Below are 14,241 nucleotides of genomic sequence, written 5' to 3'. Positions count from 1 at the left end.
CAGGTTACCCAGGGGCAGGAGCAATGGCCCATCCTGCCTTTCCCCCACACAGGTCCCTGCAGAAAACCACAGAACCCTGACAGCAACTCCTGCAGGAGCCCCACTCTGAAGCATTACTACAACTGACAGAACAGTACTGGAAATAAATGCTCTCAGTGTATTACACAAAATAATCTGTCTTTTCTCTCTATCTTGTTTCCTGAAGATGTTAGGAAATCCCTCAACGCATTTTTTTATACTGATTGCCTGCAATTCAAATATTTCTCACTTCAAAAGTAATAATCTAGTAAAAAACACTTTAAAGCCATGACAGTTAAAATTACAAAAAAAAATGAACACAAAACAGACTGCAACAGCAATTGCCAAGGCTTTGCGTGTGCTGGAAAAGACAAATCTCCCAGAGACAGATTTGAAACCACCTTGCTTATCACAGGAGACAGGTAAAACAGGATAGTTCACTTTGGAATAATTTCTAACTTACAAGGAAAGTTGCATATGAAGTTTTTATTTGCTGAATGCTGAACTGCCCCCAAACCACAAAGGCACCATTCCCTCATCATCTTTTGAGACCTCCTATTTCCATCATCCCCTGCAGCAGGTTCCATTTTTAGATATCTGAAGCTAAGCAAGAACTACATGGTGCCAGATGACTTGGCCAGCTTTGACCCACAAGACAGAAGTCTCACCCATGACCTTGTGAAGCTTTTCAATGCCCTGAGATGTGCCAGCTTTCTGTGCAGCTTTCTGCCAGCTCTTGGGGATCAAGAGCTTCTTAGCCTATCCCTACCACAACCCTGAGAAGTGAAAAGGAAAAAAACCTGCTTTCACCATGAAATGATTGCTTACACTGAATGCAGAGTTGAGGAGAAAACAGAAGACTATTTTCCAACAGAGCTACAGTAGATGTTAATAACAGGTTCAATCTTCTAAATAGAAAAAAATCATTAGTCAAAAAAACCCTCAACTTTTTCTTTTCCAGTACCGTCCACTTCCAGGTTTTGTACATCGTGGCAGAATGTTAAAAAAATAATAAAGAGTAAAATAAAATAACCATAAATCTAAAAACCACCTGCAAAAATCTTGTCATTTCATACCTTCTGACTACAATGTGTTATTCTAACTAGACAGCAGATGATTTTTAATGATATATAACTCCAGACACTCAAAATAAGATTTTTTATTTTCCTTTTAAGAAGATGCACTACTACCTTCCACAAAGACATTCCTGAATATTTGAGTTTTCTTCTTCTGATTATCAGTAAACAGTATGATCTGTTAAGCATTTAGGTTAATTTAATAATTACTGAATTTAGGCATCTTGGGCAAGGATAACATCAAGCTTCCATTACAAAGGATGAAAACTCAATTCTTTAACAGCCATAGAGACTTGCCCAATACTAGCAAAAGCAATAATGTCAGAATAAAACTGAAATGTAAGCAGATACAAGAAAAAAAAATCCTTATTACAGATTTAATTTGCAGCACTCTGTGATGCTGTGCTCCCATGACAACTGTCATCACAATGTGATGAAACAGAAACCAGGTTCTCATTAATAACACAGTTTGCAATGGTCAGTCTCTTCAGCAGAGAGGGCTTTGCAAAATTACAAACCACTCACTTTTCACGTTCTTAGTTGTATGGCCCTTCCAAGATCATACAGACAATTAAGTGACCATGTTCATTTTCCAGAAGGTCTGAACAGGATTTCCTGCATACTGTTGATCTGAAGAAATACTGATTCTGTATTTTACAGTATGAACTCAGATACACTTGAAGCAAAAATGATTTAAATAAATATATCCTCATCCTTAAAGAAACGTTTCCTAAATATCTTCATGTAAACAGCAATTTGCATCTTTCTAACCCTAAATTATAAAACAGTTTGATCAAGACTGGTTTAAAATCATTCAACTTGTGTTTCAAGTCATGAATAGAAGGCTGCCTTCCACTGGTCACCAGATCCACTGTAAGAGACAAAAGCTGCCTTATAAAGTTGACAATATAATCCCCATTTACAAAACAACTTTTGTTTAACTACTGAAAAAGAACTCATTGAGATGCTAATCATATGTTGCATTGTGGTTTCTGAAAAGCACTAAAAAGCATATTGTTTCAAAAGGCTGAAACATGGATAACCAAAAAAATACCCAAATTAAAGCAAAGATGACTTTTTACCTCAGTCTCTCCCAAGTTAGAAATGTCATAATTTTTGCTGCTTTTGTCCTACATAAGATAGTAGTGGTTCAACTCTCTTTCATGAGAGCTGGCTTTAGGTTAGAGCAGTAACAACAAATCAACAACAAATCTACTACAAACCTTAGCTTTCTGGAGTTGTTGGGGTTTTTTTGGAGCTGCAGTTCAATGCAAAAATAGGCCTCATGAAAGACAAAAATCATTTAGGTTCAAAAGCACCCTTCAGAAAGACACAGAAGCTGTTGTATACCCCACATAGTTCAGACAACAGAAATCCTAGAGGCATCTATGGACCAAATGACTGAAGTTCCACTATACAACCAGAACACAGGCACATCAGACTGCACTGGCAGCAGCCAACAGGAGTGATGTGTTTTTAAATAGTGCTGCTTAGACTTTGCTTCAGGATGAGCTATTTTCAACCCTGCTGAGCAAGCAGCAATGTTCACTCACTTGGCCATTTGGAAGCCATAGTGTACTGCTGCTTTAATGTGGCTCACTGGAATAGATTTACACCATCCCCTCTGATAATCTCATTTTGTTTCTAACTGATGGTTTTGATGCACTAGATTGAAGAGGAAAAAAAAAGATGTAAGCCAACATACCAATACCTGAATAATTAAAAACACCCCAACATACCCTGCTCCCATTCATTTAATAAGACATTAGTAAGAACCAATTTCAACATTACTTTTTCCACTTCCCAAAGCGATCCATTTACTCTTCCAACAGAGATCACCCCTACAAAACAGCAATAGTAAGTTTCATAAAATCAATTTATCTGCTTCTTTAAGGCACAGTTCTATTTCTGTCAGTATTCAATAACAGTGAAGAGTATTTTTAGTCACTCACTATTTACAGCATAAGGAACTGGGACATGAGACAATCTTCTTGCTTCTCAGCCTTTGAAAACTGGGCACATCACTGCCTTATGTCTCCTACTTTCCTCTTCCTCCTCTTTTCAACAACAGGGTTAGTTAATAAAATCCGTTATGAAGCTGACAGTTACTTATTTACACCAAGTCCCACAAGTGGAAGTCCAACATTCCCACTATCCAGCAGTGAACTGAACTGTTCAGTGAGACCTATAAGATGCAACACAAAACTCAGAAGTATGTGTGAATTATTCCCAGAAACGTTATGGAAGATCTATCTTACAATTCCACACCAGACTTTTGTAACTTTTTTATTACTTTCCCCCACTACTCTCCTGCTAGAGCAGCAAAGCCAGTAATACTCCAACTGCAGCTAACAGGGGAAACTGCCTTCTCCCTTCTGAACTGACCTCCCCCCTGCTGAACTGACCAGCAATGCTCTGCAGAGATGAAAATGAAGCTCATGCTGCAGCTTCTCTTTAAGAATCAAAAATATGGAATGCTATGCCATAAAATTATTCTTAAATATGGGTCTTGTAAGCACCAGGAAAATATACACTTAGTCAGAAACCAAATACTGTTCACAAATCCAGTAAATGCTTTCATTCACAAGCTCTTTAAAATTATGGAAATTCTATTTGCTTTTGGGTTAGTAATCATATTTACAGAAAGAGATAACAGGAAGGACAAACATATTTGCTAGCTCATAGCAATTTTAATATACTCAGAGACAGCACATATTGCCACTGAAAGTAAAATACAAAAAACCCACCCAAATTTGCTGAGTTTTTAGTGGGGAAAGATGACTTCTCTTCACTGCATTCACACAAGAGAAGTAATCAAGGAGAGCAATATGCAATAACCCTGTTTTTTTTCATTGGCTTACAGCACTGAGAAAATTATAATATACAAAGCCAAATCACAGTTAGAATTTTTTCTCATCTATCTTCCTATTCTTTGACACTTCTTTTCACAATGCAGTCTCATTATGACATACTTTGAAAATGATTTATACATTTATCATTGTCAGAGTGGTTCAAGTAATTTCTAGTGATCTAATCCAAGCCTCCTCATCCAATTCCAAATAAGATTTCAAACTCAAGTCTTCTTAGGTTTGCACAGCGGCCTGATGGGACATGTTTTTTAAATGAAGTTATGGTTTTAATTGATTTTTAAGCAAGACTGACATCCTGAAGTTAGCTGGAAAAGAAATTTTGTTAGCTTCAATAACCAAAAGTTAGTCTTAACATCTACTTTTGATATCTCCTTGATCCCTGAAAGATTCAAACTTGGAATCACAACTTTACTGCAGTACTTCTGAGGTTCAGTATAACTTAAGCACCAAACAAAAGAGATTTGAATTACATCTGAAGACTGATCACACATAAATTGGCATGTAAAGTGCAGAAGTCTGGCGCAGCAGTTCTGAAGATGTAGAAGTATTTCATGGTACTTTTTCATCCTTCTGAGTGTTTGCAACTGAAGCTAGATTTCTGGGGCTATACCTGTCAAATTTAAGCACTATTCTCTGCACACCTCCATCAGCCATTGTGTAAAATGGGACATACTGGGTGCCACCACCTCTTCTTAAGAGCTCTCTGAAGGCACATGTGAGAGGCACATGCAGGGGAGGCTTTTATTCCACACAAATGTCACCTTCATGGGATACAGGTAATCATTCAGTGACTTGAACTTTTATTATCTTTGATTTTCCAGATCTCATGGAAGAGGAATCAGTATAGATCATTTTAAGAATGTATTTTTCAAATAAATATGTATCCACTGGGTAGGAAATGTACTGCTTGCACACTTCAGCCTGACTGCTAAGGATTTCTTAAAATGGCATTATAAAGACTGACTTTGGCTTGCCATAAATCTCTCTCACACCATAACTGTATATGAATCACTTGAGGACAGCACAATTCACAGTGTCATACATAAGCCAAAGTCTCACTTGATGCTTACAAATGGCATACAGGTTTTGACATTTAATAAAAAAATATTTCATCTGTAGCACAAAATGGAAGTACTCACTGATATCATCTTCATGATAAATGACAGAGTGGAATGGAAGGTTTCTGTCCTTTATGTATCTCTCTGCTGGCTCAATATAAAAGGTCCCACTGTGAGTTTGGATGAATCCTTCAAATTTTCCATCAATAACAGACCCATGAGTAAAACTTCCCTGCTCACCTGTTAAGGGACAAAGTGTATTAGTTTTTTTATACTCTTCAAAAATTCTTTTTAAGACTAAAGATTATCCATCAGTAAGACAAACAGTTACAGCAAAATCACAGTCACTAAGTTCAGCAGCTGCCCAATCAGGTGCATAAATGAAATGTTTAAAAATGCATATAATGAAGAATTCACTTCTATTTTAAAGCTGGTACATGTAATTCTATAGTCAACTCCTGTCCTTATACATCTGCTCACACTATAAGAAATTATAAATAATAAGATCAGAGCATACAAAGAACTTTGAAAGATTTCAAACAAAGACTTCCTCATATTCAAGACATCCATTTTTCTTCAAACATAATGCTCTTAAAACTGTAGCTAGGTTTAAACCCAGCATAGAGTGAATTTGTATTTGTAACAGTCACAATAAGGAAAGTACAACTGTCAAAGTTTAATTACTGACTGCTACAACATGAGCATCCCAACAGCCTTTCCCATAAAAAGGATGAAAGATTACTCTGCTAAAAGAATGTTCATATACTACTCAATTGAGGAAAGTTCAGAATCACACTATCAAAAAGCCTTTTGACCTACTCAAAATAGCTGGTAAATTGATCTGCCTAGATGCATATGAAGCCCTGTGTTGATTACTTTTCAAAGTTGGTTTATTACTTTTCGAAGTTGAAAATGTTCACTTCAATATTGCAGAACATGGCTTAAAAGACCTTCAGGAAAACCAAACAAACAGTATAAATAGGGGCAGAGTAAATCTTAATCCGTTTCTTCTTTCCACTCACTTTTAATTCTGTAATTCTTCCTCATTTTTAATCTATTTTATCTTTTGTATTTACTAAAATCAGGTATATGACCCTTAATGATGGTAACTCTATATTCCTTTTAAACCTTTAAAGTAAAAATGGCACCTGACTTCTTTTTTCTTCAATGCATACAACTTTTCTCTTTTTTTAGAATGCATCAAACTTCTATGAAGAGTATGTTTATAAACAGATTTGAAATTCAAGTTTTATGGGTATGAAAAGTATTAGATAAAATACTCATTTAAGTGTGACCCATATATAAAAGCAGATGGGAGTTTAAATGTGTTAGATGCATTATTAAAGTTTAGAAATAATCTAATCATACAGATATTAATTTTCTCCACGTACTATTAGAAAGTTTCTGTTTAAAATTGCTGCACTTTGATACATTTTAAAGTGCTATACTTACCATAAATGTGTCCAGTGTAAATATGGGAGGTATCATAATCAATTACTTGGTTCGATATTTCTACTTTAAAGTCATCGCTAAAAAGAGATGTATCTCTCTTCATCCGAAGGTTGAATTGTCTAAAATGAATAAAACAAGACAGTAAATTGGCTTTGAGCTTCAGCTACAAGAGCTCTAAATAAAGTACTTCAAAATGACATTTTTGTGCAAACAATTTGCAGACCTTTAAAAATTTATCTGTGGAAAATGTTTTACTGTACAAGAATTAGACCAGAGCCTAGGAGCATTTTTTAAGCAAGATTCTTTAGATGTTTTTTATATAAGTAGCTGAATTTACAAGATTTAAGCCAGAAAACACATTAGACTTAAACACATAATTCTAAAATGCTGACTTGGACTATACACTTGTTCCCAGTCCTTCAGAAGACACTCAAGTACCTTAGGAAAAATGCAACTATTTTACTTCACAGCACTTTGAAGCAGAACAGATAAAAACAGCTTTTACTTATTTTTCTTTCATTCGTAACACTTAAAATCCAAATAACGTAAATGAAATGTAGGTGAGTTAATCAGTGCTTCAACTGAAACTCAAAAAATAAGATAGGCAACAAGAGCTAATAAAAATATTGAAACTGTTAGAGTTACATGAACAACTACATAAACAGCTCTATTCATTAAATGATTGGGTTCAGTTGCAACACTACGTACTTTAATGCAAATCCTACTGCCAGTCTTTGTATGAAACAGCTTGCTTGTATGACAACAGGAGCTTCATTCAAGCAAGCAACACAACTCAAGTGTTTTAAAATATCTGACATTACATGAATTCATGCCTGTGACAACCATTAGTTTGCTTCAGAACTTCATTTGGTATTCTCTTAAATTTTGTATAAACATCTGTGCAAATACAGATCATGAAGTTGTTGAAACTTCGGCCATTCCAATTTCAGTTTTGATTTTCTTCCTGTATTTTTCTTTCTATGCAGTGATGAAATTGAAGGAATATTATAGTTATGTCACCAATTTGTTACACAAAAAGTAACCGATAAGTTGAGTACATCTGGCTTAGAGTCATCACCTAAAAACTGTGACCAGCAGAGCTGACCTTCACAGTGAAAGTTACTATCCAAGTAGGCTGCCAACAAAATAATCCAGGCAATTAGGAGCCATAGTGTACAGCTGATTGAATCTAGTTACTTTTTACTAATGAGCTGAAGCATACACAATATGTATCTTCAGTCTCCACCTGCACATTAAATATGACATCATAGTTATAAGTATTTTGAAACATTAAGATGCAAACTTCAAGATCAAAAAAAAAGCCATGCCCACACTTAAAACCTGGGAAGGGCTGTAGTGACTCATGTTGACTACTCAGTAATGCAAACAGCATTTCACAATCAAACTATATTTATTATTACTGCCACAGTGTTAATAAAGCTTCAAAGCAAGTACTCTCCTCTGGCAGAGTGTCATAGGTATCTACTACAAGGATATGAAACTCTGAGATGTGGCTGGTAGATGGGGAAGGTTAAACTTCAGCAGTTCCCTGAGACTCAGGCTTTGTGCCAAGCCCAGCAGTGCTCCTACCACAGCTCCAGTACAGATGTATTTTATGAGGAAGATCCTCCTGTTACAAAGGAAGGAACAGTTCACTGTGCACCCGGATACTGACCAACAAGAAATAAGAATTATTGTTCTTAAAGTTCGTCTTTTTACTACCTCTGCCAGAATAGTTACAGAGTTACATGAGGTTGGGTTACAGAGGTTCATGAGAAAGAGGAAATAACATGAATAAGCAACCCAGAGACACATGGTAGGACTGAATGCTACAAGATTACCCAACAAATTTTTTGAGGGTGGGGTGATGGGCAGTGTGGAGACTCGAAGGCACTTCATGTGGCTCTCCTGGGCAGAAGTTAACAACGAATAGGTAGAAATAAATTAAGGCCAACACTAATGAGAATATGACAAACTTCATTCAGGCACCTGAAAAAGTTATACTCCCTTTGGATGCAATACACTGCTCAGGGTATTATATAGATTTGAGCTCCATTTTAATTTGAGCTTTCCCTGTGACTGAGTCTTCCCACTTGAGAATGAATCAGACTCTCAGTGCATTTGAAGTGAAGTTAAATGGCAAGAGATCCTGGACTCATTAGAATCTCTCCTCCCTTCTCTAGTATTTGATAGAAGACTTCTTATCTTTCCTCATGAAAAATAGTGAGGTGAAAAACCCTCACTCTATATAGCACTTTTCTTTCAGAAGTGCATTCACCACTGCTTTAAAATTACATTTTTCTGGCTGCATTCATGTATGTTTCAAATAAAACAGAAGAAGTTGTCTTTAACACTCAACTGCATCAGCAATTCTGTATGGCTTTGAAGTACACAGGGCAAGAGAATGCAGGACTTCTGATGTGCTAACTCCCATCTATACCAGCAGAGTGAGGGGAAAAAACCCAGGACCTGATCTCAGCTGAAAGCTGGTGATTTACTGTAACCCTGAGACCACCACGGCTGGATGAGCCCTAGGCCTGATTTGTGAAGCCGCCCAGGGTATCCTCAGGTGCTGCTCTCACCGTTACAAACCAGCAGGACACTTGTGGTGCAATAATGGGCTACCCTTGGTGGCCAAGTGACCAGGCTTTAGGGCCAGCCTTGAGCTCTGCCTACACATCCAACACTCCAGGACTCACTTCTGGGGGAAACAGGGGATCAGTGGAGGTTAATGAAGCTGGGAATGGTTGTTCCTTCTGTGGGATACCCTTCCATCAACATTACCTGTATGTCACTTCAAAATGGACTGTTAGAAGTTATATGCAGCAAATTGAAAGTTTCACCAGCTTAAAATCTAGGAAGCCTCCATTTATTCTCCTTTAATTCTCACCCTCTCCTTGGCTTTCCACATTGCTACATAATAAACACTACAGATTCTAACCCATGTTGCCAATTACCTATCTTTTAATAAAACTAGCTCTTTTTGCACTATTTTAAATACAAAAAAAACCCTCAGCTGTGCTTCATACTAACAATTCTGTATTTTATTTTTTAACTTAGTTAAACTATTAGAAAACCTTATCTGTCAGCTATTTTTAAACAGGTCTTTTCTTAATAATTCAAACATGCTTCATGAGAACAGGATTATCTGTCTGGACTATTCACCTTCTTAATAACAAAAAATTGACAAATATTCCTTTACTTCTCCCCCACCAAAGGAGGGAAGAGACAACTTGGGACTGTGGGGAGGAAAGGGGCTGAGGAGGGTGGAGGAGTAAAGAAACATCTATTCATCTCTACTTCCAATAATTAACAACTTCAGCACATCACCAAACTTCAAACATAAATTCTACCCTGGCTTAAATCCAGTAACTTCAAGACTCTTCTAAGGATAGGAGACTCCAAGGAACTTAAATAAATCTCTCGTTTTCATTAGTGAATATGGTTTCTAAACTAGCCACAATGGAAGAAACAGGAAGCTTCAAATAAGCCTTTGGCAATTACAATTTCTACAGCAAGCACAGAGTTCTCAGTGCAAATTAAGATATTCCTTAGCCTAGCTACACACCAGGCAGAAGATTAACTGATTTCAGAAAAATGCCTCTTTTATTTACACACATTCTATGTCACAGAAGACAATTCCCAGCAGTAGTGATCTCTAGAATAGAATTAAATCAATTAAGACCAAGTTTTGACCTTGCTTATGTGTTACTGCTTCTGTCTTCCACAGATCTGAGAACTGATATGGTAAAGAGAACACTACTTAGTTCCTATATGGTTGCAGACAGAATTCTGGTAAAACTTTCACATCTATACACACACATAAAATCGCATAATCTGCTTTGGTAATAAACTACATCTTATATATGAATGGCAGTACCTGAAAGGCTATAAAGAGGTAGATTTTTATTTCTCTTTAGCTTACCTCAGGGAGACTATGTCCAATTTGCAAGTAACACAGCAATTCAGTCATAATTAAAAATTACAGTTGAGAGCATCACACTTAGTTAAGACCCAATACTTTCCCATGGGCTCAAGTTATGTTGATCCTACACTCTAATCAGAGCAAGTACTTGAAAGAATAAAAAAAGCAAGCCATATTTATATATAATGACATTTAGTAAAGGGTATATAAAGGCTTACATGCAAGAGTTAATGCCTAATCTATTATTCCATTTCTTTTTAATATGAGTTATTTTCTAAGATCAGTGATTTCACCACAATGCAATGTCCAATATATTGGGTCACTGGTACCAAGTCTGCAGACTTTCACAAAACTGGCAGAAAAAGCTGTTATGTGGCATACAAAAAGGGCACTTGGTACTTTCCCTTCTCTGCCTTTCCTCAGCCAAATTGCTGTAACTGGTGACAGGCTCACAGAATCATTAAGTGACCAGAGGGGATTGTGGAGAGAGGAGAAAGGGAAAAAAAGAGATGGAGCTGAAAGAGCTGAAAGATGGAGCTCCACAGCCGAAAGAAGTGGCTGGGGAAAGGAAACTGAAGGAGATGAGTTGGCAGCAGTATGTAATATGACTTCAGTACAAGGAGAGTCCATTTTTAGGTTCACAGTCTTTTCCTCCCAGTAGGAACCAGAAAAATCCTCGCAGCCGTGGCTCCATCAGCCTCCTCACTAGTCAGCATCTAGAAAACACTGTTCTGCTTGAGTTGCAAGTCTTTTATCCTTACTTTTCCTACATAAGAACCCAAAGACTCTCTTCTTGGAAAAATGGAAATGGGGGGGGTCTATAAATGGATGGGGATATTAACTTGAGCTTGACTTTCTAACTGCTTCCATGAGGCATCCCACAATTACTCAGTTCCCACAAGACTGTCAGACTCATTCCAGCTCTGAACTACAGTAAACAGAAGGCAACTTAACAATCTAATACTGGATTTATACCAGCCACAATTATACAGAACCATCACACTTAAAGATTTTTTTTTTATTCTTTTAACTTGCTATTAAACCCACACAACATAATTTATCACTTAACTGATAATTCCCACAGCCCTGCTACTTACATTAAAGAAAACTTATCTTTGAAGCGGCACACGATAGGGTCTCCAGGTTTATCACTCTCTCTTTGATCCACTTAGATGCACATAGAATCATCCCCTAGTAAGTATTTATGCAAATCCCAACCTCGACAGTATTTCAACACTCAGCCATCCCAGCTAGAATGCTTGCAACTGATGTCTGTTTTCCATTAACACCTCTAGGATAAGGCTTGTGGTTACTCAGATGTCTTTCCTGACCTTCAGAAGTCTGACTTGCTGAACTTGGTATTCTAGAACACCACAATGAGGATGCAGCCTTCATTCCAAAGCATTTGCCACTGATTACTCTTGATACACATAGCTGCAAACACAAGGCAGCTCAGATAACAGAAACCATCCAAGTAGGATTACAAGAAGCTGTATGTTGGCTAATTTACACTCTAAGAAAGTATCTCTCTGTCCTGAAAAGGACAGTGTACAGATTTTAAAGGCAGAACAGCCTTTACCCAAGGTTGACATTTTTTTCCCTTTCAGTAAAAGGAAAAAAATTTCTTCCCCTTCAGTAAAGCTTCCTTGGGAAGTTCAGTACAGAGTTGACTACCTGGTTTCCTGTTTAGTGAAAATAACATTCCCATTTGTATCTACATAAAGCTGACTATTTATATGCAATGCCATGTTCTAACAACAACAAGATACCAAAAAACAGAAAACAGGTAAAGGTGTACTAGAATAAAAGCATGAGCAAAGTGATTACATTAATTCTAACTATGAAAGTAGTTAGGAAAGAAACTTTCTTAGTTCAACAAGGAAAGACACAAGATAAACCCATTAGCTGATAATATGAGCACATAGCTTAGGTACATTCACTCAAATATACTGCTTTCCACTGTAAGAACATGACTTTCTCAGAGCATGGCTATGTCTACAGAAGTTTGCTGGCCAAGGAGCAGAGCTGTAAACCATTAACACCAGTTTCAGCACTACAGTGGAAATGCTGTACCTTGGCTGGGCTGTCCCACCAGTCCAACACTGGTACTAGGTATCTTCCAGAAAAACCCAAGTCAAACATCAAATGCCTTTTTTCCTGAGGGCTACACATAATCCAGCTCATTGTATCTAAACTCAAAAAATGCAAGACATTCAGCCCACAGAATTTTCTTGCTTCATTTCAGTTAAAAGATGTGTAAGAACTTAGGACCCTGCTTGCCAATTCTTTGCAAGATAAAACTGCTTTACCTACAAGTACCAGCATAGGGTGGATTTGGTGTTGGGTTTTTTTTGACAAAACAGGAGTAGGAAGTGACACCTGATTCACAGATGTCTTGTCTGACAAGTTATCTGTCAAGGTACATAACTTAAAAGGTACAATAGATAGGTAATGATTGAAGAATTGCCACAGAGCAGTGAATAATACTAAAAATACTACAGTAAGAACCAAAGACATCAATTTTTTTTTTCCTTTTCAAATGCAGGACAGCCTAAAATGAGTTGCCGTAAGTGAATCTTGCAAAAAATTCACTTAGTAAAATTCATGACAATAATTCTCCTAAGTCTCACAAAGCCAACCAGTAGGTTCTATTTGATGACCACTAAACCAGACTATTTAAGAAGTTGAGCTGTTTAGGGTATGTTTAAGTGCACATGGAACTGAGAGACACAACATATATTTTCAGATTAGTCCAGTAATACTGAATCTGCTTTTTGTTCTGACAGGCTCATAGAACATAGAAGACAGACCCATTCCATGAATTGAGCACTGTGCTGTGTGCACAATGTAAAAAGTATTTTAATTAAATGCCATAAAAAGAACATCTAGTGTAATAAAAACCTTAAGTTGACAATATAAAATCCTGATCAATGCAAGAGTAACTAGCTCAGTTGCTTCAGTCCATCTCAGCATGGCACAATACGCACAACACCACTTTTAAAATTCAGCTTATCGAGTATTATTTCTCTGCAGGCATCCTCCTTTGTTTTCATAACTTACTCAAATATGGCCAACAATTATCTTGTTTAAACACATTTAGCAGCTCTGAATAATGAGGGAAATATGAAGGATTACAGATTACTACAAAATCAAGAATTTAAAAAAATCACCCTAAGACTTAATTAAGAACTGAAATTTTGTGGTCCACAGTTTTCCTATAATGACCATGTACAGACCATACATTCCTACAAACATGTCTAAACAACTTACAGTATTTCTCAAAAAATAAAATTTTAGGTAAAATCTACAGAAAAATGTGGCCAAACTGTAAAACATCTGCAAGAAATTACCAATGTATCTTTAATTTGGTAATTAAGCAGGTGTTATCATGTGTTCAAGTACCACTTGAAAATTCAACTTTCACTCAAGTTGTGTGGGCACCTTTCCCAAGCAAGAGTCATCAACTAATCTAGGAGTGAAAGTGGGTGTGGATGGACAATTAACAGGATCAAGCAAAGAATTAGAAAGCATAAGTTACTAGTTATGTATTAAATAAAAAGTTAATTGAAAATAGAGTTAAACAATATACAGACATACTTTTTCATGTTTTGCCTTTTGGGGGGCTGTGGGGTGGGTTCACAAACTGTTTTATATTGACCAAGTTCCTGGTATTAACTCTGTGCACTCATTAACTTTGTGTGAACCCTCTCCGGACTCAAAGGGCACCTTAAATTAACTCACACTAGAACACTCCATATGAAATGGCAGGTGGAAGAGCTCTGATACACAATCAGGAGCATTTCAAACCTTTATATTCCTACCAAGTTGAAGCGTTATAGAAA

General features: G+C 36.8%; 1 protein-coding gene across 2 annotated transcripts in view; it reads right to left on the bottom strand.

Moving 5' to 3' along the window:
- The window catches only part of ADAM10 (ADAM metallopeptidase domain 10), a 41,784-nt gene that overhangs the window by 15,499 nt on the left and 12,044 nt on the right, over nt 1-14,241 (bottom strand). Inside the window, exons 1-3 of one of the 2 annotated variants that reach the window (XM_083871084.1) lie at nt 11,497-11,611; nt 6,475-6,593; nt 5,104-5,262 (exon numbers count right to left, since the gene is read on the bottom strand). In XM_083871084.1, coding sequence (XP_083727210.1) covers nt 5,104-5,262; nt 6,475-6,577 — 262 coding nt within the window. In that variant the 5' untranslated portion in view covers nt 6,578-6,593; nt 11,497-11,611. Of the gene's footprint in view, nt 1-5,103; nt 5,263-6,474; nt 6,594-11,496; nt 11,612-14,241 lie in introns of those variants that run through there. The other variant, XM_083871083.1, reaches the window with a different exon arrangement.

The sequence above is a fragment of the Zosterops lateralis genome, assembly GCF_965231275.1.
Source record: "Zosterops lateralis genome assembly, chromosome: 13".
NCBI classification, from domain to species: Eukaryota; Metazoa; Chordata; class Aves; order Passeriformes; family Zosteropidae; genus Zosterops; species Zosterops lateralis.
Note: the sequence above shows the minus strand (reverse complement) of the source record. Positions and strands in the feature narration are given on the sequence as shown.